The sequence below is a fragment of the Bombina bombina genome, chromosome 2 (assembly GCF_027579735.1).
Source record: "Bombina bombina isolate aBomBom1 chromosome 2, aBomBom1.pri, whole genome shotgun sequence".
In the NCBI taxonomy this organism is placed as follows: Eukaryota; Metazoa; Chordata; class Amphibia; order Anura; family Bombinatoridae; genus Bombina; species Bombina bombina.
In genome coordinates this window covers 713,125,146-713,151,339 of record NC_069500.1, presented here as the reverse complement: position 1 = coordinate 713,151,339, position 26,194 = coordinate 713,125,146, and the positions used below count along the sequence as shown (strand labels likewise).

The following is a 26,194-nucleotide window of genomic DNA, read 5'->3' as shown; positions in this document are numbered from 1 at the left end:
AATGAAACACTCGACTCTGTAAGCACCTGGCAGCACAATTCTTACTAAAATTAATGCCCTCACAGGCAGGCGCCCCTCACTGCAAGGCGCCTGTAGGCACATGCCTACTGTGCCTAATGGGAAATCTGGCCCTGAGAATAGGGGTTAATAACTTTAGTATAGTGGCGGCGACAACGGGAGATACAGATTAGGGGTTAATTGTTTTATTTAGGTGGCGGCAATATCGGGAGTGGCAGATTAGGGGTTAATAACATTATATAGGTGTCTGCGATGTCGGGGCGGCAGATTAGGGATGTTTAGCGCTAAAAACTCGTAATCTAGGTGAATGACTATTAGTATATACAAATAGATTTAAAAATGTATTTGTTGTTCACTAAACAGATACATTTGTGTGTAAATTTGTGATACATACTCCTGTGTGTAATAATTAAAATATGGTTTAAGGATAAACATTGACAAATATGTATGGTAATAATTATTTTTGAATTAAAAATGTTGTACAGTTTATCAATAGGCACATACTTATCCATAGTTAATGCTTTTAGTGCAGTATAATTCTCACAGAGACAGTAAAGAGTTAAAGGGATATAAAACACCCATTTTTTTCTTGATTCAGATAGAGCATGCAATTTTAAACTACATTTTAATTTACTTCTATTATCAATTTTTCTTTGTTCTCTTTGTATCTTTTGTTGAAAAGCCGGGATGCATGGTCAATTCAGCTCTTTATGAGTAACAATAGAACACATTCTCTATTACTTAATAATTTGTACAGTTGAGGAAGAAATTATTAGGGGTTTTGTAAAGTTTATAGCTCACTGACAGTGTAAATTTGTTTTGGGCTGCTAGATATCACTATATTATAATACACAGAAATGGAACAATGCACACACGCACTAATTCACATAAATGCTATAACTATATACCAATAACAATAACTTTGGACTTGTAATATGAGCTCAAAAATAGAAGCACTATTGATTCTGCTCGAGCGATGTTAATGCACAACAAATAGCCAACGAGGATCCCTTACAAGGACTAAAAGATCTAAAACAGAAATCTTTCCGTGTAATGACTAAGAACAAGGACATTTTCATCTAACTGGTTAGTTTCCCAAGTGGTTAGTTAGCAATTTTATATACAAATCTCAAGGAGGGATATTTATCAAGCTGTCAACCACAAATACGCTGGAATTCTGCAGCGCAATTGTGGTGAGCCTGATTTGACCCATTTATAAAAGCCTACAGACCGGCAAAAGTTGAAATTTGTGACGTAACATACCATCCGCCGGTCTCAATCCAACACAGATCGATGCTTACGTCATTACAGATGTTCCGAATACAAATTCAGCACTATCTGACAACTTTTGCAAGTTATCAAACTTCTAACAGGTACGCTTGCCACTATTCCGGCCCAGCGTACCTGGTTTTCAATCCGCCACCCTGGAGGCAGCGGATGCCATAGGAATCAATGGGAGTCTGAAAACAGCGAAAGCTTATGTTCGATGCTGCCAGATATCCCATTCATTTCAAATGGTAGAAAACAAATTACGTTTACACCTAACACCCTATCATGTTCCCCGAATTTAAACACTCCTAATCTGCCGCCCCGACATTGCTGCCGCCCCGACATTGCTGCCGCCTACATAATGTTATTAACCCCTATCCCGCAGCTCCCCGACACCGCCGCAACTAAATAAATGTATTAACCCCTATCCCGCCGCTCCTGGAGCCCACCACAACTAAATAAATGTATTAACCCCTATCCCTCCGCTCCCGGAGCCCACCGCAACTCTAATAAAGTTATTAACCCCTATCCCTCTGCTCCCGGACCCCTCCGCCACTAAATAAATGTATTAACCCTTAAAACCCTGGCCTCCCACATCACTACCTCTTACTAAACCTATTAACCCCTAAACTGCCAGCCCCCCACATCACCATAAACTAAATTAAGCTATTTAACCCTAAACCTAACAACCCGCTAACTTTACATTACATATTAACTCATCCCTATCTTATAATAAATTTAAACTTACCTTTAGAATTAAAATAAACTATATTAAACTACTAATTAACCTACCCTAACTATTATCCTACAATTGCATTAAACTATATTAAACTATTAATTAACCTACCCTAACTATTGTAGTAAAATTACATTAAACTAACAATTAAATTAACTATATTACATTTCTAAAAATCAACCCTACTCAAGTTATTTAAATATACTATAAAGAATTACTAAGTTACAAAAAAATAACAACTAAGTTACACAAAATAAAAAACACTAAGTTACACAAAATAAAAAATAAGTTATCAAATATTTAAATTAATTACACATAATCTAATAGCCCTATTTAGCTCTTTTTCAGCCCAAAGTCTCTAACCTAAAATTAAAACTCACCCAATAAACCCTTAAAAAAACCTAACACTAACCACCGAAGATCCACTTACAGTTTTTGAAGACCGGACATCCATCCTCATCCAACTTCATTCTGCAACAGACGTCGGAAGAAGTGGATGCTCAGCGCCGGATGTCTTGAAGATGGAGCCGCTCTGCGCCAGATGGATGAAGATAGAAGAAGCAGTCTGGATGAAGACTAATGCCCGCTTGGATGAAGATTTTGGCCCACTTGGATAAAGACTTCTGCTGGCTTTGCTGAGGACATCTGCCACTTGGATGAGGATGGATGTCCGGTCTTCGAAAACTGTAAGTGGATCTTCGGGGTTTAGTGTTAGGTTTTTTTTTTAGAGTTTATTGGGTGGGTTTTAATTTTAGGTTAGGGACTTTGGGCTGAAAAAGAGCTAAATGGCTGCAATAGAGCTAAATGCCCTTTTAAGGGCAATGCCCATCCAAATGCCCTTTTCAGGGCAATGGGGAGCTTAGGTTTTTTAGATAGGTTTTTATTTGGGGGGTTTGGTTGTGTGGGTGGTGGGTTTTACTGTTGGGGGTGTTTGTATTTTATTTTACAGGTAAAAGAGCTGATTTCTTTGGGGCAATGCCCCGCAAAAGGCCCTTTTAAGAGCTATTGGCAGTTTAGTTTAGGCTAGGGTTTTTTTTTATTTTGGGGGGCTTTTTTATTTTGTTAGGGCTATTAGATTAGGTGTAATTAGTTTAAATATTTGATCATTTATTTTTTATTTTGTGTAACTTAGTGTTTTTTATTTTGTGTAACTTTGTGTTTTTTATTTTGTGTAACTTGGTGTTTTTTATTTTGTTTAACTTAGTTGTTATTTTTTGTAACTTAGTAATTTTTAATTGTAGATTTAAATAACTTGAGTAGGGTTAGGTTTTTAAATATGTAATATAGTTAATTTAATTGTTAGTTTAATGTAATTTTAGTATAATAGTTAGGGTAGGTTAATTAATAGTTTAATGTAATTTTAGTATAATAGTGTATGTTAATAGTTTAATATAGTTTATTTTAATTCTAAAGGTAAGTTTAAATTTATTATAAGATAGGGATGAGTTAATATTTAATGTAAAGTTAGCGGGTTGTTAGGTTTAGGGGTTAATAGCTTAATTTAGTTTATGGCGATGTGGAGGGCTGGCGGTTTAGGGGTCAATAGGTTAAGTAAGTGGTAGTGATGTGGGAGGCCAGGGGTTTAGGGGTTAATACATTTATTTAGTTGCGGAGGGGTCCGGGAGCAGAGGGATAGGGGTTAATAACTTTATTAGAGTTCCGGTTGGCTCCGGGAGCAGCGGGATGGGGGTTAATACATTTATTTAGTTGTGGCGGGGTCTGGGAGTGGCAGGATAGGGGTTAAACATTTTAGTATAGTGGCAGGGTATAAATAAAGTTGGGAAAAAGCCGAATAGCAGCGAGATCGATGATTGTTAGTTAACAACAGTCCGCTGTTCATCGCCCCGTACTTGGTGCGCGGCTTTTTGACAGCTTTTTTAATAAATAAGGAGAGCGTATTCAGGTCCACAGCCACGATGTTAGACGAGCGCATTGGTGCCGTCGAATGCAGCATAGTTGACGGCTTGATAATTCTGCCTCAAGGTGTTTACTGTCCCCTATAGACTGATTTCTTTTTCTAGTCTTCAATATACTTCATAATTAAAGCTTTTGCCATTTTCCTGCACCATTCCACTTTACTGTTTTTAGCTTCTACAATCTTTTTCTGTATATATGAGAGAATGAGTGACAAGAGGAATCTTAGAAAAAGAATGATTAACAGCAGAAGGCAAATTAAGCATAAGTAAGCTTATTTCACAGCAGGTTTGTCAGCATTGAAAATAAAAAACATTTCTTATGATTGCTTTCTGTATCTTCTAAAAAGTATTTTTACCAACCGTTTAGTCTATACACAGACTAGAAAATGAAGAGAGCTGACACCTTATGAGTTTTGCTTTTTTCTCCCTAATGCTTTTTTATTTAGTCTTATTATCTAGTATTTACAGTATGTAGTCTTTTGTCTCCCCCTGTTGGTCTCTGGCTATAATACGTACTAATATAAATTGCTAAATAGAGTACAATGAGACACACTTATAGCCATGTAAAATAATATTTCATGGGAATGGAGACATTTCTCTCTATATATGTGACAGTTTTTTTACTCTCCCAGTCTTGCTGGGAGAGTAAAATGTCCTTTATAAAGAAATGTTCAATTTCCTTAAATGTTTACCAATAATGGGCCAGATTACAAGTGGGGTGCAAATGTTTTCGCGCAAGCGATATCGGATTTTCATGATCGTTTGCAAGCATGTTAAATTGCGCTCGTTTTACGAGTTGAAAATAAGATTTACTCCAGAATGATTACTGTGTTGTCAGAGCTGTGGTTAACTGTTTTGCAAAACAAAAATGTGTTATTAAAAACATCAAAAATACATTACAAAGTAAAATTACAATCATAATAACACTATCTTATAAAAATTATTTAAAAAAAAAAAAGTTCAGAGAAGGGCCACAAAGCTAATAAGGGGAATGGAGAATTTAAGCTATGAGGATAGGCTAGTCAAACTTGGTCTGTTTTCTTTAGAAAAAAGGTGCTTGAGAGGTGACATGATTACTTTATATAAATATATTCAAGGCCCATATACAGAGATGGCAGAAGCTCTGTTTATTCCAAGAAAATTGTTTTTGACAAGAGGTCACAATTTAAGGTTGGAGGAAAGGAGATTTAATCTCCTGCAACGGAAACGTTTTTTCACTGTATGAGGAATAAAATTGTGGAACTCATTACCAAAGGAGGTAGTGAATGCCAACACCCTAGATTCATTTAATAATGGTTTAGATACATTTCTGACTAGAAACAAAATTCATGGATATGATTGCTTGTGTTAATTGGGTCACCTTTTAGTGGGATTAATTTAAGATCAACTGGATCTTTTTGTAAGTATATTAGATTTGTATAGGTTGAACTCGATGGACTTTGGTCGTTTTTTCAACCTCATCTACTATGTTATTGCACACAAAAGTTATAAGGGCTCAAAGATATGAGGTCTCAGGTGTTAGAAAAAAAAAGGGCTTTAACATTGGGAAACATACATATACGTCTAAATAAAAAAAAAATAAAAAAAAATAAAAAATATATATATATATATATATATATATACATTCATATTTATATGTGGATATATGTATTTAAAGTGATGGTAAATTCATTACATAGTTTGCAATATATTAAAGCTCTAAGTTAAAATAATATACGCAAGCCCAATCGCATATTCTAATATGCACAAGCCCTAATGAAAATATGAATATTGCATAAATATGACTTTTCATGTTTTCCTCTACTTAAATGCAAAGGGCTCGCCTCCAATGCACTTCTATATATGTCTATATATGTGTACATATGTATTTATGTGTTTATATGTGTAAATATGTCTTTAAAGTGATGTAAACTCACTACATGAAGTCTGCAATATATTAAAGCTCTAAGTTAAAATAATACACTGAGGCTCCCATTTGTAGGATAAATAATGTAGGTGACCGAATAACTAAAACCTTTTAATCGCACCGTTACCCTGTTCCTGGTCGCCTCCATGTTAAAGAGATGTTTTCCTATTTTGATTGGCATATGGTACAGCCAATAGGGGATGCACCATACGCCCTATGTATTTTCTCATCGCCGCGCTCCTGTGCCGCAAAGTTGAGGGTTCTCAGTTAGGATTCCAAACTGTGCAGGTGCAGTTCTCAGATAATCAGACAACAGCCTGAGAACTGCATCTGCGCAGTTTGGAATCCTAATTGAGAACCCTCAACACTGCGGCCCGGGAGCGTGGCTATGAGAAAATACATAGAGCGTATGGTGCATCCCCTATTATGTACCATATGCCAGTCAAAATAGGAAAACATCTCTTTAACACGGAGGCGCCAGGAACAGGGTAACGGTGCGATTAAAAGGTTTTAGTTATTCGGTCACCTACATTATTTAGACTAAAAATAAGAGCCTCAATATATTATTTTAACTTAGAGATTTAATATATTGCAGACTTCATGTAGTGAGTTTACCATCACTTTAAAGACATATTTACACATATAAACACATAAATACATATGTACACATATATAGACATATATAGAAGTGCATTGGAGGCGAGCCCTTTGCATTTAAGTAGATGAAAACATGAAAAGTCATATTTATGCAATATTCATATTTTCATTAGGGCTTGCGCATATTAGAATATGCGATTGGCCTTGCGTATATGAAAATATGCGATTGGGTTAGCACAAATGTGAATATGAGATTGTGTTTGCGCAAGAATGGGTTGTTATGTTTTGTTTTGTTTTATAAATTCCCCCTTGACTTCTATGGGGGAATAGGTGAATGCGCACGAGCACGCGATATTCTAACTTCTAATTTTTGCTCTAGTCAGGTTACCACTGGAGCCAAAACTATTTACTATTAACTCATAATACCAGCGAGCAACCCGAGTGCAAAAAATCTTACTTCTAGCACAATTAACTCTCAAGCGGGATCAATATAATAATAAAGAGGGTAACCTTTCTCAACAGGAGAGATTTCGCTTCATTTAAAGAACTATATTAGTATTAGAATTCCATTAGAATGATGTACAATAAAGCTGGTACATTTTGAATTCAGGGCTTCTCATGTACTTACTGTGAATAGCTGTGTCAGTGATTAATGTTACTAGTTTAGCTTTTTGTTTCTAACATTTCATCTTCATTTCATCTTCTGCCAGCAGCAAATCAATTTTCTTTGTGTGTTAATTTTAATAAAAAAAAAAGGGGGCCAGGTTCTCTCTTCAGGCAAATTTATTGATGTACAGAATACAAGCACAAGCTGGGTAATCAATAAGGTTCATTGTCCGCTGTCACACTGCTTTTAACATCTTCACAGTTTTACATACAAAGGTTTTGTCCGCAGTAGCTACTGTTTCATATAGTACTTTGCATTCACAAGTGTATTCATGTTTCAGTGTATAATAAATAATTGTCATTTGGGGGAATTCATTTGAAATCATATAGAATGTCTCATATAAGAAGCTGTTTATTTGAATCTTATATAATGCATTGTATATACAGTATGAGACTCTTATTGCTTTTAGTGCCAGCTATATATATGTGTGGTCAGTCTGCCCCAAGCACTTTTAATTGAAGGAGGAGATAATCCAAATGTATTATCTTGTGATGAAAGTGAGAACACTCTCATGCTTGTTCATTTATTTAAAAGAAAGTTTTATAAAAGTAACCCCCTGCCTATGAGTATTTTGTAAACTTGTCACCAGAATATGATGATGTTCATTATTTTACTTAAAGGGACACTGAACCCAAATTTTTTTTCTTTCATGATTTAGATAGAGCATGCGATTTTAAGCAACTTTCTAATTTACTCCTATTATCAATTATTCTTTGTTCTCTTGCTATCTTTATTTGAAAAATAAGGCATCTAAGCTTTTTTTGGTTCAGAACTCTGGACAGCAATATTTTATTGGTGGATGAATTTATCCACCAATCAGCAAGGACAACCCAGGTTGTTCACAAAAAATGGGCCGGCATCTAAACTTACATTCTTGCATTTCAAATAAAGATACCAAGAGAATAAAGAAAATTTGATAATAGGAGTAAATTAGAAAGTTGCTTAAAATTTCATGCTCTATCTAAATTACAAAAGAAAAAAATTGGGTTCAGTGTCCCTTTAAGTGGTGTTAAAAAAGGAGAAAAGATGGCCCAAATTACAAGTGGAGAGCTTAATATTGTTTTCATGAAAGCAATATATTTGCGCTCCTCTGTGTAATACCAGTGCATGCGAATGTGGTATTACAAGTTAACAGCAATGCGAATGCAAGTTCACTTTTGCATTGCTGGGAAACATTGCGCTCATGAGAGAGCGCTTACATAGGCTCCAATGGGAGCCTTGTTCTGATGCCGTAGTGCAGCGATGGCAGCAAATTTAAATGTATATGATTATATACATATATATTTACTGGGAACACACAGTTCCCATAGAGCGCAATGTTTTCTAACACCCCACTCCCGCTAATTACCCCCAAAATACTGAATGGTGCAGTAATTTTATTAAAAAATAAATATGCTGCTATCTTTATTTTTTAATAAAATACACTACACAGTATATTGGGGGCATTTGGGGCACATTTAGAAAATTAACCAGAGATCTGATCCCTGGTTAATTTTATAAGTGCTAATTGCTACCGCAAGCTCGCGGTTGCAATAACCAGCCACTTGTAATGACTGATTAATTATCTCGTGCCCGCAAACGGGCAAATTTGCCTTTTTTTGGGCACGCAATAATTTAGTGCTCCATTTGCAATCTAGCCCTAATTATGTTATTTAGTTGGATAAATGAAGTTATTTTGAAACAATTGCCACACTGTCTTACTTGAATGTTTCCTTTGGCTGTTTCTGCGCATGTTGTACTTTAAACAGTGCTCTTTTCTGCTATTTTCTCCCAGCTGCAGGACCGAGAGTCGTATGTCACACTGCTTGTTGGAGCAAAGTATGGTATCAGCCAGATTATCAACAACAAGCTAAACATTATGACAAACTTGGCAGAGTTCGCAAACATCAGTAGGATAGAGCTGACCCCAGAGTCTGATAAAGTCAGCCTGGTGAAGGTCTACCTGCAAGATGTCAAGGTAATAATGGACATTGAGAAGCTGTTCAGCATTTGTTCTTTCTTCTATATTACATTATTTTAGCCTAGAATATATATAAATAGCATTATAGTATGCTAAAGAGTTTATATGCTGATGAAATGCCAGACCATAGTTGCTAGTTCTTATCTTCCACAGACGCTTATTACTAAAACATATAGGGCCTGATAAAAAGTGGAGCTCAAATGTTTGCGCATGAGCGATATCAGGTCTTCACATTCATTTGCGTGCCGGTTAAATTGCACTCGTATTAAAAGTTGAAAGCAAACGCGATCGCTTGAGCGCAATTGAAGTTAAAACTTGTTGGGTTAGCTTGACCTCAGAGCTCTGGTTAACTGTTTTTGAAACAAAAAAGTGTCACAAAACACATAAAAATTTATATTTAAATATTTAAATGCCAGTACCCAAGATGGCGGCAAATAGGTAGAGGGGGGAGGGTTAGAGAGCTGTTTAGGGGGATCAGGGAGGTTGGGAGCTAAGTGAGGATCCAACACTGCAGGATATATATAAAAAATGAAAAAAATTATATTAAAAAAAAATCCTTTTACTTTAGTACTGGCAGACTTTCTGCCAGTACTTAAGATGACAGGGACAATTGTGAGGTGGTGGAGGGAAGAGAGCTGTTTGAGGGGGGTCAGGGAGGGGTCAGGGGGTGGGATGTGTCAGGTGGGAGGCTGATCTCTACACTAAAGCTAAAATGAACTCTACATGCTACCTTAATAACCCCTTCACTGCTGGACATAATACAAGTGTGGTGCGCAGCGGCATTTAGCGGCCTTCTAATGACCAAAAAGCAATGCCAAAGCCATATAAGTCAGCTAATTCTGAACAAAGGGGATCACAGAGAAGCATTAACAACCATATGTGCCATAATTGCACAAGCTGTTTGTAAATAATTTAAGTGAGAAACCTAAAGTTAGTGAAAAAGTTAAGATTTTTTTTTTTTTATCGCATTTGGCGGTGAAATAGTGGCATGAAATATACCAAAATGGGCCTAGATCAATACTTTGGGTTGTCTACTAAAATATATATATATATATATATATATATATATATATACATGTGAAGGGTTTTTTCAGGGATTCCTGACTGATATCAGTGTTACAATGTAACTATCGCTAATTTTGGGAAAAAAAAGTGGTTTGGAAATAGCAAAGTGCTACTTGTACATATTGCCCTATAACTTGCAAAAAAAGCAAAGAACATGTAAACATTGGGTATTTCTAAACTCAGGACAAAATTTAGAAACTATTTAGCATGGGTGTTTTTGGTAGTTGTAGATGTGTAACAGATTTTGGGGGTCAAAGTTAAAAAAAAGTGTGTTTTTTTCATTTTTTTTTCATCATATTTTATCATTTTTTATAGTAAATTATAAGATATGATGAAAATAATGGTATCTTTAGAACGTCCATTTAATGGTGAGAAAAACGGTATATAATATGTGTGGGTACAGTAAATGAGTAAGAGGAAAATTACAGCTAAACACAAACACCGCAGAAATGGTCTGGTCGCTAAGGGGTAAATAGACATTGTGCTCAAAAAAATTGTCTGTCGTGCATATGAGAAAGCAGCATTTACGTGCCAAAAATATATATTTTGTATGAAAAAAAATGTTAACCCCTTATTGCCGGGGGCAAGTGTTTAACATCAGGACCAAGTTCAGATGTAAACACTTGCTGGAAAATAAACAAAATCAAGCAATTGTCGATGCAATAACATAATTTCAAGGCCGAGATTGGATCATGGGGGACTGCCTACAATACTAGGCCCGCCCCCCCCCCCCCAGGTTCGATTATCAATTTACTAAAAAGAAGAGGCTGCAGGACGCCATATAAGGTAGGAAGTTCCATGCCATACTAACGGCTTTAAAGCCCAGCACTGTTAGGACAGCATGGAACGTCTTAACTTTGTGAAGCGTTTAAGTAAATACTATTTAAATTTTAACTGAAAGTAATACTGTAGTATCTGTACTTCCTACTAAACCTTACTGGTTAATATGGACAACTGCTTGTGTTAACTGGTGGAAAAGGACATATCTCTGCAAGAAAGCTGTTTATTTAAAACAGAAGGATTACTTTAAAATAAAATATAACTGAATACATTACGCCATACCATCTTTTAGGTATAACAAAGAAAAAAGTTCACTACAATATCCCTTTAAAGAAGTAGCAGCAGCTTCTTTTTTGATATATCCAAAAATTGCATATTTTCTAACATCATTAAAGGGACACTCAAGTCAAAATTAAACTTCATGATTCAAATACAGCATGCAATTTTAAACAACTTTCCAATTTACTTCCATTAACAAAATGTGCAGTCTTTTAATATTTACACTTTTTGAGCCACCAGCTCCTACTGAGCATGTGCAAGAATTCACAGCATATACGTATATGCATGTGTGATTGGCTGATGGCTGTCACATGATACAGGGGGAATGGAAATAGACAGAACTTTGCAATTTATTTTTAAAAAATCTACTACTCATTTGAAGTTCAGACTAAGGGGCCTAGTTATCAAGCCGTCAACCTCAAATACGCTGGAATTCCGCAGCGTATTTGTGGTGAGGCTGATTCGCCTTAGTTATCAAAGGCTAAAGACCGGCAAAAGTAGAATTTTGTGACGTAAGCTTCGATCCGCCGGACTCCGTCCGACACAGATCGATTCTTACGTCACTCCAGATGTTCCGCACACAAGTGCGGCACATTCTCACTACTTTTGCTAGTTATCAAAAAACTAGCAGGTACGCTCGGCACTTTTACGGCCCAGCGTACCTGGTTTTCAAACCGCCACCCCTGGAGACGGCGGATCCCATAGGAATCAATGGGAGTCTGACCATAGCGAAAGTACAAGTTCGCTGCTGCCAGACATCCCATTCATTCCTATGGGAGCTGTCTATACCTAACACCCTAACATGTACCCCGAGTCTAAACACCACTTATCTGACCCCCCTACACCGCCGCAACTAAATAAAGTTATTACCCCCTAAACCGCCGCTCCCGGAGCCCACCGCAAGCTACTCTATACATATTAACCCCTAAACCGCCGCTCCCGGAGCCCACCGCAACTCTAATAAATGTATTAACCCCTAAACCGCCGCTCCCTGAACCCGCTGCAACCTATATTAAATGTATTAACCCCTATCCTGCCCCCCCTACACCGTTGCCACCTATAATAAATTTATTAACCCCTAATCTGCCCCCCCTACACCGTCGCCAACTATAATAAATTTATTAACCCCTATCCTGCCCCCCACTACGCCGCCGCCGCCACTGTAATAAAATTATTAACCCCTAAACCTAAGTCTAACACTAACCCTAACGCCCCCCTAACTTAAATATTAATTAAATAAATCTAAATCATATTTTTATTATTAACTAAATTAATCCTATTTAAAACTAAATACTTACCTTTAAAATAAACCCTAATATAGCTACAATATAAATAATAATTATATTCTAGCTATCTTAGGATTTATTTTTATTTTACAGGCAACTTTCAATTTATTTTAACTAGGTACAATAGCTATTAAATAGTTATTAACTATTTAATAGCTTACCTAGCTAAAATAAAGAGAAATGTACCTGTAAAATAAATCCTAACCTAAGTTATAATTACACCTAACACTACACTATACTTTAATAAATTATTCCTATTTAAAACTAAATACTTACCTGTAAAATAAACCCTAAGATAGCTACAATATAAATAATAATTATATTGTAGCTATCTTAGGATTTATATTTATTTTACAGGTAACTTTGTATTTATTTTAGCTAGTTAGAATAATTATTAAATAGTTATTAACTATTTAATAACTACCTAGCTAAAAGAAATACAAAATTACCTGTAAAATAAATCCTAACCTAAGTTACAATTAAACCTAATACTACACTATCATTAAATTAATTAAATAAACTACCTACAAATAACTACAATTAAATACAATTACATAAACTAACTAAAGTACAAAAAATAAAAAAATCTAAGTTACAAAAAATAAAAAAATAAGTTACAAACATTTTAAAAATATTACAACAATTTTAATCTACTTACACCTAATCTAAGCCCCCTAATAAAATAACAAACCCCCCCAAAATAAAAAATGCCCTACCCTATTCTAAATTAAATAAAGTTCAAAGCTCTTTTACCTTACCAGCCCTTAAAAGGGCCATTTGTGGGGGCATGCCCCAAAAAGTTCAGCTCTTTTGCCTGTAAAAGAAAAATACAACCCCCCCCAACATTAAAACCCACCACCCACATACCCCTAATCTAACCCAAACCCCCCTTACAAAAACCTAACACTAATCCCCTGAAGATCATCCTACCTTGAGTCGTCTTCACTCAGCCGAGCAGCGATGGAACCGAAATGGACATCCGGAGCGGAAGAAGTTAATCCTCCAAGCGGCGCTGAAGAAATCTTCCATCCGATGAAGTCATCATCCAGGCGGCGCTGAAGAAGTCTTCAATCCGGGCGATGTCATCTTCCAAGAGGCGCTGAAGAGGTCTTCTATCCTTGCGATGTCATCTTCCAAGCCGGGTCTTGAATCTTCCTCCCGCCGACGCGGAACCTCCTTCTTCACCGACGGACTACGACGAATGAAGGCTCCTTTAAGGAACGTCATCCAAGATGGCGTCCCTTCAATTCCGATTGGCTGATAGGATTCTATCAGCCAATCGGAATTAAGGTAGGAAAAATCTGATTGACTGATGGAATCAGCCAATCAGATTCAAGTTCAATCCGATTGGCTGATCCAATCAGCCAATCATATTGAGCTTGCATTCTATTGGCTGATCGGAACACCTATATAATATAGGTGGCAGCGGTGTCCGGTAGCGGCGGTTTAGGGGTTCATACATTTATAAGACTTGCGGCGGGGTCTAGGAGCGGCGGTTTAGGGGTTGATACATTTAGCAGAGTTGCGGCAGGGTCTAGGAGCGGCGGTTTAGGGGTTAGTAACTTTATTTAGTTGCGGGGGGCTCCGGGGGCGCCGGTATAGGGGGTAGAACAGTGCAGTTTAGTGTGAGTGCTTAGTGGCAGGCTAGCAAGACAGCTGTCAAACAGCCGAAGAGCAGCGAGATCGGATGAGTGATAACTCTCACAGTCCGCTGCTCATCGCCCCGTGGCTTTTTGACAGCTTTTTTTGATAACTTAGGCGTATTTTTTCAGGTCCACGGCGGCGAAGGTAGGCAAGCTTAGGCGGGCGTATTGGGCCGGCGAAGTCAGAAAAGTTGACGGCTTGATAACTACCCCCCTAAGTGCTATTGCATTGTCTTCTTATCATGCATTTATTGATTAAGCAAATCTACTGTATTGACTGGTCCTTTAAGTTCTCATGATCCTTTATTACTGACTTTTTAATGATGTTCAGTCTATTAAAATAGAAAGTACTTATGTTGTAGTTGATTGCAGATATTACTTACCTGATTTATTATTTTTATTTATTTTATAAAGTTGTTTTTCTGAATTATTTTGCAAAAGGTTAAAGTCATTTGTTTTCATTATGTTTTATGGTAACACATAAGCTTTTGCCATTAATTCACAAATTAATTTGCTTCTTTTATAAAGCCACTTTCTTTGCTGCTGGAATCAAATAGTGCAAAAGACATTGCTTGCCTTGTTTCTGGATACTGCAAGTTATTTGTGGATTCTGGAGCATCTATCTTTGTATGGCCTGGAAATAGCCAAGTCCATCGCTTGTCTACTGAAGAAGGTAAGTTTAATGAACAAAGCAATCAAGTAGGAGTGACAGAAGATGTTTGTCCCTTTATAACATTATTGTGTTATAATAAGTAAATATTATTATAATATAGACCTATTGGTTGGTAAACGTTGGATCAATCACAATCCTTTATAACTTTAATTGTGTTTTTTTGGTAGAAAAACGTGTGTTTGTTAAATCCAGTGTTTATGTTATCAAAAAAGAGCACAAAAATAGCTGTAATTTATGTCCAAACTCCTAAATTCTGCCCCCTTAACCTTTGTTGCTGGCATCACAGATTACATCATCAAATCCTTTTTATTTATTTTTTATTTTTTTACTAATTGCTTAAATTGTATGCAAGTGATTTCTTCTGGGCCTTATAGGTCAGGCAGTAATTTGATCTGAGGTATAATTATATAAGTGATATAGGTCCAGAGTACAAGTGGCAAGCTAATAATAGCGCGGGACACGATAAGCAGTATTGCTGAACCTCGCTTACATTAGCGCTCAACTTGACATTACAAGCCCTTGTGAGTTCAGAAAAGGGTTACCACAGCTGACAATGCTATAGCGTAACCAATCATTTCAATGGATATCGAGACCACACTAAATAACACTCATATTACAAGCTGAAAGTTATAAATTGAAACTACACTAGAATATTTGTGCTACTTGAGACCTTGGGGAAGATTTAACAAAGGTATATATACATATATACACTCTTTTGAGCCCTTCCGAGTAAAATACGTTGAAACATGTTATATCGTTTTTAGACATTTTTTTTCTCCAAAATAATCTTTATTCATCTCAATGCTTAACATAATAAAAGAGTTTTCAACATGAATAGGTTAAAATCAAATTATACATTGTTTAAAGGCACATGAAATTAATACAATTAAGGCAACCAGAATCGTTATTCTATAGTATGTTTAGTTTTAGTAGTATGAAATAGGGTCCAATGCGACGGTATTTGACCAGCGTTTTAGTTGGTCAAGATTTAGGCCCCAGGGACAGTACATATGATGAGTACTTTTGTGTAAACACTAGGAGGTGCCTTATCAAAGCCCATGTATATTGTTTTATGTGTAAAAGATTCTGGGTCTTGGCCCCACGGGCCCCACCTACTTGGGGGTAATGTGGGCATGTAGACATATATACTAATCCTCCAGGCTACGTCTTTAAATGCGAGAGTAGGTTCTATTCGTATGACAAGGCAGATTGGTGGGATTATGATGTCGTTTGTCAAGGTTATCCTATCTAGTTGGGAAATGGGACTCCCAAATAAACAGCAAGTCAGCATAGTAGTCTAATTTCCTATTGGAGTAATACAAGTATCTCTTCAAGGTTAGGTTTCGTTTCATCTGGTCTAACCACATATTGAGGGTGGGGGGGGGAGTCAGATTTCCACAGCGTCTGGATTATTTGCTTGGCGGTGCAAATCACCAATTGAAATAGTGATGCATAATGTTTAAAGGTCATCCTGGGGATTACATGGAACAAGTAGATTAAGGGGTCTAGGGGTATGTCGAGGGTTAGGATGCTACTCATGGTGGAGTTAACCTTACGCCAGAATTTTATGATTTTGGGGCATGTCCACCAGATATGAAAAGGTGTTCCTACTGATGTGCATTTTCTCCAACAGCGGTCTGAAGCTTCCGAAAATATATATTTCAGCCTGTGGGGGGTTAGGTACCATCGGAGGAGAAATTTATAATTAGTCTCTAAGAGGGTGGATAAGTGCGCCGATTTTGACGTTTTTAAGAAGATATTAAACCACTCTTGCTGTGATAAAGTATATGGGAGTTCCTTATGCCAGGATATGATAGTAGGTGTTCTGACTATGTCTGATGGGCTTATAAGGAGTGAGTAGAGCAGGGAGATGATATGAGGAGGAGGTGTGGTTTGGAAACACATTTTCTCGAATGGGGTGAGATCCCTAAGTATCAGGTGTTTTGATTTATGTGTGTCAACAAAGTGTCTGAGTTGAAGGTATCTAAACCATTGGGAGAATTGTGTAATATTTAGGCTATCCAAATTTTCTTTTGGTATCATTTTGTCTCCATCCATTAGAGTATAAAGTGTTATGAAGTTCTGTAAGGTGTCTATGGTGGTTGGTGTTATTGAAAGCCTAATAGGGAAGTCAGAGTTGGACAAAGCAGTTGCTAACGATGACGGATTCTTGAAAAGATTTTGTAGTGAGAACAACATACGTCTCCAAACCGCAAAAGTTTCTTTGATAATTAAATAGTTTCATATTATGATTGGTTGGTTAAGTTTAGGCTGCCAGCAGTAGGTTCCTAGTTGGGGAACTTTTGTTATATTGTGTTCTAAGGTTATCCAACTTTTGACACTCGTCTGGTGAGAGGTACACCATTCTACAATTCTGCTCAGAAAAACTGCATTTCAATAATTGCTTACATCCGGGACTCCCAGTCCCCCAAATTTCTTTGGGAGAAATAATGTGGTTTTAGCTATTCTGGGTGGTCTTTTTTTCTAGATATAGGCATTCACCACTGACTGTAGTTTTGCTAGGTACATTTCTGGGAGTAGTAGTGGGAGAGTTTGAAAAATGTAGAGGATTTTAGGGGGGATAGTCATTTTTATCACCCCTATTCTACTCATCCATGATATTTTATTGTGTAACCACGACGATGTGTCTTTCGTGAGTGTAGTGAGAAGAGATTCGTAGTTGAGATCTATTAGCGTTTGGGGGCTGGTAGACAGATGGATGCCAAGGTATTTTAAGGAGTGTTTTAGATAAGGTATGGGCTTTGGTGTTGCAGGGTCTCGGTATCTGCTGTTGTTAGATTCATTGGGAGGATTTCAGATTTATTTAAATTGATAGAGTAATTGGAAAAAGAGCCATATTCATCCAAAGACTTCTGCTCCATGGAGAGAGACATGGATGGGGAAGTCAGTGTCAGGAGAAGGTCGTCTGCGTACAGTGCAAGTTTGTGATGGATAGATCCTATTGTCAGTCCGTGAATGTCAGGATTATCTCTTAGTTTGGTGGCAAGTAATACGAACAAAAGGGGGGACAACGGGCATCCTTGTCGAGTTCCATTAGTGATTTGAAAAGAAAAAAAGGGAAAGATAAGATACCATTTACTGATCCTGGCAGATGGTCTAGAGTATAGGGAAGAAATCCTATGAACAAAGTTGTCAGGGAAGCCAAATTTCTGTAGGGTAAGTTTAAGAAAAGTCCAGTCTAGTCTGTCAAATGCTTTTTCCGGGTCTGTTGACAAAAGAACGCTTGGGAGGTTATGTTCAGAAGCAAATTGCATCAAATGTAAAACTTTAACAGTGTTGTCTTTTGCCTCCCTCCGCGGCATGAAACCAACCTGGTCTGGGTGTATCAGCAATGGAAGAATTCCATTGATTCTATTCGCCAATATCTTCGCGTAAATTTTAATATCAATATTAAGAAGTGAAATTGGACGATAGTGTGAGGGGAGAGATGGGTCTTTGTTTGGTTTTGGTATCACTGTTACTATTGCCTCTAACATAGTGACTGGCATCTCCTTCTCACCATCAACATGGTTAAATATTAGGAGGAGGTAAGGTATCAGGGTTTGTTTAAATTTTTTATAATAGGCTCCTGAAAGGGCGTCTGGGCCAGGGCTTTTCCCTGTTTTTAGGGAGTGAATCGCTAATTCTATTTCTTCTACTGTAATTGGGGTGCTGAGTGTATCCAGATATTCTTGGGGGATTTTAGGGAGGGATATTGATTCAAGTTTTCCATGCACCTAAGGGAGTGTTCCTTTCTATTTCTGTGAGGCGTTAGGTTATAAAGATTAGAGTAATAGTTCCTGAAAATATCTGCGATTTTTATAGACTCTACTGTTGGGTTGTTGGGAGGATTTTGAATTTTATTAACGTAGTAATTAGTCTGTTTGGTCTTGAGGGATCTTGCTAACAGTTTACTCGGTTTGTTACCCTCTACATAAAAACGTTGTTGTAGTCTCAGTGCTTGCGACTGAGCAGAGTGATCTAGAAATTCGGTCAATTTATTTTTCAGTTGATTTAGTTTTGATTTAACAGTTTTGTCGGTAAAGGTTGGTTTTATGTGCTTGGTCAAGTTGATGTAGTTGGCTTGTTAATTATTGATATAATAATCTGTGGGTTTTTCCTATGTATAGACATTATCTTAATCATTTCCCCTCTTATAAAGCAATTATGTGTTTCCCAGAGTATGTAAGGATCGGTATCGGGTTGGTTATTAATTTGGAAAAATTCAGATAGGGACTTGTCAATTTGCTGAAGTATCAGGTTATCTTTTAAAAGTGTGTCATCCAAACGCCATTGGAAGGGTTTGAGGGGCGTTAGTGACCATTTTATGCAACATAGGACTGCTGAATGATCTGACCAAACTGTGGGAAGAATTTCAGAGTGTGTCACTGAGGTTATATTTAAATGATCAGTGAATATGTAATCAATTCGGTAAAATGTATGATTAGGTGTTGAGAAGAAAGTTAAATCCTTTATAATTGGGTGTAGATTACGCCATGTATCATTCAATCCCAAAAGATTTAAGTAATTTTTTATTGATTTCAGGGCTCTTTTAGACATCTGAGATTGTGCTGAAGATGTGTCTAATGTAGGATTAAAAGGTGTATTAAAATCCCCTCCTATAATTAGTGAACCTTTGGAGAAGGATAGTAGGTCCTTGGTTGTCTTGCAGAAGAAAGAAGCCTGGTGTGTGTTTGGAAGATATATACTTACTAATGTCACTGGTCTACCATACAACAGACCAATTATTGCCAAGTATCTCCCGTCATTATCTGTTTCTACTTGTTGTAAATGAAAGGGGATAGACTTATGGATCATTATACTAACTCCTGAGATTTTTTTTGATGGGTGACTGCTGTAGTATTGCAAGGGGTAGGTAGAAGAAAAGAATGTGGGTTCTTGCTGTGCTATGTAGTGTGTTTCTTGTAAAAACAAGATGTCTACTTTTTTATGGTTTATATCAGTGAATGCTGCTGATCTTTTGTGGGATGAATTAAACCCCTTTATATTCTGCGTCAATAATCTTAGTGGTTTTGTACCCGTCATGTAAATTGAGTACTCAGCATTAGATGTTGATTGCAAACCTTTGGTAAGTGGGGGGATTATGTAGCCCATGGAGTGAGTATTTGTGTCAAAAACTTGGATCCAATTTTTAGTTAAACATTGAAATAGTATTTTACATAACTTTAGAAAATAAACATGAATAACATATAAACAGCACAAAAACAAAAATAACAAAAACAGTTGACGTGACATCCCGTGTCACCAGGTCGAGGAGGAATAGCCTATCCTATCTTGAAACATAGACTTAAACAATGACTAATAAATAGGTTTTTATGATTATGACAAGTAGTAAATGGTTTCAAGCTAAATAACAGCATAAAGACTGTGATCACATTTTTAACCTCGTTTGTTGGAAGAAATTATTAAACCTAAATACAACGATAACAATTAAATAAATATAGCAGTACTCAATATCCACATAATAGATCTCACCAGCCTGTAGACCATGTAGAGTTAGAAATCTCTATGGGTTAGTGGTAGACAAGTCAGTTGGTGTTTTTTTCACTTTCTTTGCAGAATGCAGTTGCCAGGGGGCCCAAGGTGGGCGCTGCAGTTTGTCTGCTCTGTCCGCAGGAACCAGTGGGGTATTATCTGATGGTTTGAAAAAAGAGCTCATAGATGTGCGTGCTTGGGTGATTTTCTTATTCTGCTTGTCTGTCTTAGGCAGCCGTTTAGGGAACATTTTGTAATAGTCAGCTTCACACTTGATTGTTGTACTCTGTGCTGCGTTCTATTATCTGTGCAATAAAATGTAGGTTCTTTTTTGCTAATCCTTAGCCCACCTCTGGAAGGAATAGTGTAGAGAGTACAGTTGTGAAATGTATTTTAGTTGTTGAGCTTCTTTCTGTTATCAATAAATTAGCACTGCTTATAAGTAGCTTTACATTGATAGAGAATAAAACATTTGTGAATTTAGGTGTCATGTATGGGCATGAGGGAAGAGATAATTCCCAGCGAGCTCTGAATGCTGTTTATTGTAGGGCGTTATTCATAGTATACAGCATGGTGTGTAGTAATGGTCAAAAGCTGCGGCCTTGATTCATTTTATGTCCTACATACGTAACATCTATATTAGCCCTTTTCAAGTGTTACTTTCCTGTGTTCGAGTGTTTAGCACTCAAATACTTGCCAATAGTGGTCCGTCAGATGAAGTTAGACTTCTTTGGGTGGATTCACCTCTGCTTGTGTCGGCATTACTGCTGCTGTATTCCGTTGCGACTGGTTTAAAGTTGGCGGCTGTGGTGAAGGCCCTGTGACGGATCACATCAGTTTGTCGATATTGTACGACTTTTTGGGCTGCGATCTTCCATGTCACATTCTCGGCAATGTTGTGGAGTAGATCAGAGGCCGAATTTCACGGTTTAGCCGTGTCTTGCTGAAGATCTGGGTTTCAGCCTACGGAGCTTACTTACAGTGCGGCCATATCTCTCGTCTGTCGGCTCCACCCCCGGTTTTTATACATTTTTAACATGTTTTAATGTGTTTTGAATAGAAATACTTTAAATTCCTATGTTCTTTACTTATAAAAAAAATTATCTCTATATTCTATATATATATATATATATATATATCTGTATATACAATAAATATATATCTGTACTGTATATATCCCGATAGATAGATTGATAGATAGATGATATATATAGATCTATATTTTACAAATATATATTTAAAAATAAAAAGAACATTTTCATCTATGTGAATAACATAGGAATGTAAAGTATTCCTAACGTACCTTCGGGTTTAGAGCAGTTGATCTAACGCAGTGTCTGTTTAGTGTGAGAGATAACTAATAAGGCTTTTTGTAGTGCACCCCATAGAAGTCTGTGGGGAGAAGGAGTTAGAGCAGTCGCGATATCCAAAGTCCTGAAATTAGCGCACTCCAGCTTTTCGCTTTTGCACAATTTTTTTTCCCTTGTAATACGCCACTAATCTGACTGTGCTAATTTTTTACTCTAGCGGAATTTTTGTGTGTGTATCACTTGTAATCTGACCCATAATTGGTGATGAAATATGTTGTGGTCAGATATAACACTGAGGATCCCATTTATTTATTTACCCTATTGAGTGGTGCAGGGGGGTAAGCACAGATTAATCTAGGGATGAACATACTATTTTATTGTACTGGTTGGTAACAAGTTAATAAAGAGGTTAATGAATGAGGAAGTTGAAATGAGTTTATAAATTGTTGTGAGGTAGTGGCATGAAAACCTCTGTTAATATACAAGGAACAGGGTTTGGGATGTGGTGGAGACTGGTGATCAGAAAGTTTGAAACAGAGAGATTGGACAGAGATAAAACTGTAATTACAGTAGGGACAATATATAGCTCTTTTTACATTACAGTAGGGACAATATATAGCTCTTTTTGAGAAGACAGAGGAGGAAGATTAACTAGTTTAGAACCATCAGGTAAAGAAGATTGTTAACCTCAAGTAATTGGCCTCTAGTTATTAAGGTCTGTCGGACCTGATCCGACAGTGCGGATCAGGTCCGACAGACCTCGCTAAATACGGCGAGCAATATGCTCGCCGTATTCAGCATTGCACCAGCAGCTCACAAGAGCTGCTGGTGCAACGCCGCCCCCTGCAGACTCGCGGCCAATAGGCCTCCAGCAGGGGGGTGTCAATCAACCCGATCGTACTCGATCGGGTTGATTTCCGGCGATGTCTGTCCGTCTGCTCAGAGCAGGCAGACAGGTTATGGAGCAGCGGTCTTTGTGACCGCTGCTTCATAACTGCTGTTTCTGGCGAGTCTTCAGAAAACAGGGGCCGTCAAGCTCCATCCAGAGCTTGATAACTAGAGGCCTTTGTGTTAATAAAGTAGAGGAGATAAAACAAGGAACCAAACAAGTAAAATGACCAATGAACAAGGAGGGTGGCATAGGAAAGTTGCTAGATGACAGCAATTTACAAGAGAAAGTAGATAACGGAAAAAGAATAAAAAGAGGACTGGGATATGCATTGTATAATGCATCAGGAAACATATTAAACACATCAACTGCCTACTTATGTATGTCCAAGCCTAGGGATATGGCTACTTTGAAGAGCTACAAGTTACCTCTGAGTGTGTGTTTCTTATGTACGGAAAGGAAAAGTTAAAGATTAAATAAAAAAAGAAATAGGTGAGGTTTAGCGTCTGATAAATATAAGGTTTATGTTCAAGTTACAGTGTGTATGGAGGGCAGGCACAGTTGTAAAGGTTGTTTAAATGTAGGGATATGGGGAGGGCATGAGCTGAGAGAGATATTGCAAGCAGCCCATAGTAGAACACCAAGAAGCTGAACGATGTTAAAGAACCAGATGGTTTAGACTGAGTGTGTTAAAAGGATTCTAAGGAAAGAAAGAAACTTATGTGTACAAAGGTGAGCTGAGAAAAATGTAACTGCTGTATCAATAGCTTTAGATTTAGAGAGAGAAGGGCTGTGAATGCAAATTACTAATCAATCAACTTTAAAAGCAGGCTGAAATTTTGATGTACAGGGTTTAAACAACAGTGTTGTTTTTTTATGAAATACACTTGTGGTTTGGATTCAATGGCCCCTATTTATCAAGGTCTGGCGGACCTGATCTGACAATGCGGATCAGGTCCGCCAGACCTAGCTGAATACGGCGAGCAATACGCTCGCTGTATTCAGCATTGCACCAGCAGCTCACAAGAGCTGCTGGTGCAACGCCACCCCCTGCAGACTTGCGGCCAATGGGCTGCCAGCAGGGGGGTGTCGATCAACCCGATCGTACTCGATCGGGTTGATTTCCGGCGATGTCTGTCCGCCTGCCGCCGGGGCATCAAGCTCCATTCGGAGCTTGATAAATATGCCCCTATGGGTGCAGTTGGTGCAGTTTTCTAGATTGCATGTTTTAAACTAGAAAGGTGTCTCTTTATAATGTTTAGATGAAGATGTAACACCTTCAAATAGCTAAGTTGCCCCACAGAGAATAAAAGGGTACAACTACACAGGACATTAATCAGTTCTCGGATAGGAGAAAAAGTTTAAACAGCACTAAATAATCATGAAAAAATAGGCTTGCAGATAAGTTTCACATACAATTAAAATAACCAAGTAACAGTGTATGTAATTAATTCCATAGTTAAATATAACATCATTAGGAAAAGTGAATTTAGTTCAGTACAAAAAATGCCATGTCCAACTATTGATTTACCTATGCCATTGTTAATCCACAAAAGCTTTCCTTAGATTGTATTTGCTGGTTCAAGATATATAGTAGAACGCCTTATATATAGTGCATATTTCTCTGTAAATGTTAGCCTTAAATATATGTTGTAAAATCATGTCATATTATTTCTAGTTGAATTTATTGTTTAATATAAATTAACTTATTATTTTAATTTATTTTAATTTATAGGGTATGAATCTAGAGCCTGCAGTGATTCTGAAGAATCATCAGAAGTTGAGTCTTCATCAGATCTCCACTACCAGAAGTACAACAGCATAAAACCATTATATGAAGAAGAAGAAGAAGAGGAGGAAGAGGAGGATACAGAAGCCATTCATGGAGTGTATCAAGACAGGCAAAAGAAAGACAGTGGTGTTAGCGAGAGAGAGTATTGTGATGGTAAAAGCAACGATACAGATAGTATATCTGAAGCATCTGATTCTGCTAACACAGAAAGTCATGGTTATAAAATCAGCTGGTCAAGTGACTCAATTGATGCTTTGGAAGAAGACGACCTAGAGACCTGTTCTTCAAGTAAGCCAGAGTTCTTCCAGTTTTATACCCCCAACTTGAAAGCTTTGTCCCCAGAAGACCAAACTGTTTTTAACTTTAACCATGAACCAGGAGACAAAAGGAACTTAATCCAAGAATCAGATCCATTGCTTTGCATGTTGCAGCTGCCCGGCAGCAGAGCAGAAACAGCAGCTGATAACAAATCTCCCAGAGACTCTGAGTGCAGAGAAGAACATGAGCTACCAGTTTTCTCGGTTGGGTGTCCACTTATGGAACACAATATAATGGAGTACTACAGTTTGTGCACCAATGTCTCACCAGCTAGTAGCACAGATAAGAATACTCCCAGTAGCCCAGAGTGCAACTCTGTAAATAATATGCTAGATGAAGAACAAATTAACAAGATGGGTCATCTGGTGTTGAATAATGGTGTTGAAATGCTCATACTAGAACCCCCTCCTGGTTTTGGAGACAGCAGTTCTGAAGAGGAATTTTTTGATGCTGCAGATAGATTTACACCAACTCAAATTTCTCCAGGTAAAATAATTCAGCATTCTGAGGTTATAAGAACATTGCTTAAAATGTTTTTTTTGTTTCACTGGGTTAAGTTTATTCATTTAATTTCAAATTTTCCAAACGTAGTTACCCAGTACAGCCATTCACATGCAGTACTATATATGTGATAACAAAAGTTTAAGGGCTGGTAGTAGGTAGTGCACAATGGTGACTTAGCTAATTGGATGAAAATGAATGGTCCAGTAATGTGTGCTTACAGGTGCCAGAAATGTAACTATGCCCCAGTCTTTAAAGCCATTTAAAGAATAATTACTTTGTGTTGGAGACAAACTTGGTCAAACAATCACTCACATAGGGCTAGATTACGAGTGGCACGCTAACTGTTGTGCGCTGGCTTAAAGGTAATTATTTCGGGTGTTTGCGCTTTAGAAATAGCACTCGTATTACAAGTATAAAGTAATATCATGACTTCAGAGCTCTGGTTAACTGTCACGCTCGAATAAAAAGTTGCACAAAAAACATCATAAACACATTTAAAAATACAGTTACACTCATAATAACACTATCTAATAAATAGGTATAGATCTAAATTTTACCAAAAAAAATCATATATATATATATATATATATATATATATATATATATAAAAATGTGTATTTATGAATAAATAGAACATATTCTGCTATGTGAAGAACATTGGAATTTGAAATATTTTTATTTCATGTCGGGTAGAGTGCACTTGGTTAAACACAATCGGGTTTATGAGGCTTGTTGGGTGTTATTTTAATTTTTTTTCCACTTTTCGCGTTCTATTAAAGTCTTTGGGGGAACACGTTAACTTGTTACCGACATTCTAACTTCAGCTTTTTGCACAAGTCGGGTTAGTGCATGAGCAAAAAATGTTTTACTTTCAACTTGTAATATGCACGGTACCAGATGTGCACGAGCGTAGTTTATGCTTGAGCAGGAGTGCTAAATAGTGTGCCACTCGTAATCTAGCCCATAACATTTAAAAAGTGTCACAGAAACACTACAGAAAGAAATATTATGAATTAATTACATAGTTGAAGAGCAGTTATAAAATAGCATAGTTAATATACCAATAAAAAAAATACAGAATACAGAATGG

General features: G+C 37.2%; 1 protein-coding gene across 1 annotated transcript in view; it reads left to right on the top strand.

The window, feature by feature from the left end:
- The window catches only part of FRMPD1 (FERM and PDZ domain containing 1), a 378,412-nt gene that overhangs the window by 331,117 nt on the left and 21,101 nt on the right, over positions 1 to 26,194 (top strand). Inside the window, exons 12-14 of the mRNA XM_053702711.1 lie at positions 8,884 to 9,066; positions 14,651 to 14,795; positions 24,226 to 25,086. Of these exons, the coding sequence (XP_053558686.1) occupies positions 8,884 to 9,066; positions 14,651 to 14,795; positions 24,226 to 25,086 (1,189 nt within the window). The remainder of the gene's footprint in view (positions 1 to 8,883; positions 9,067 to 14,650; positions 14,796 to 24,225; positions 25,087 to 26,194) is intronic.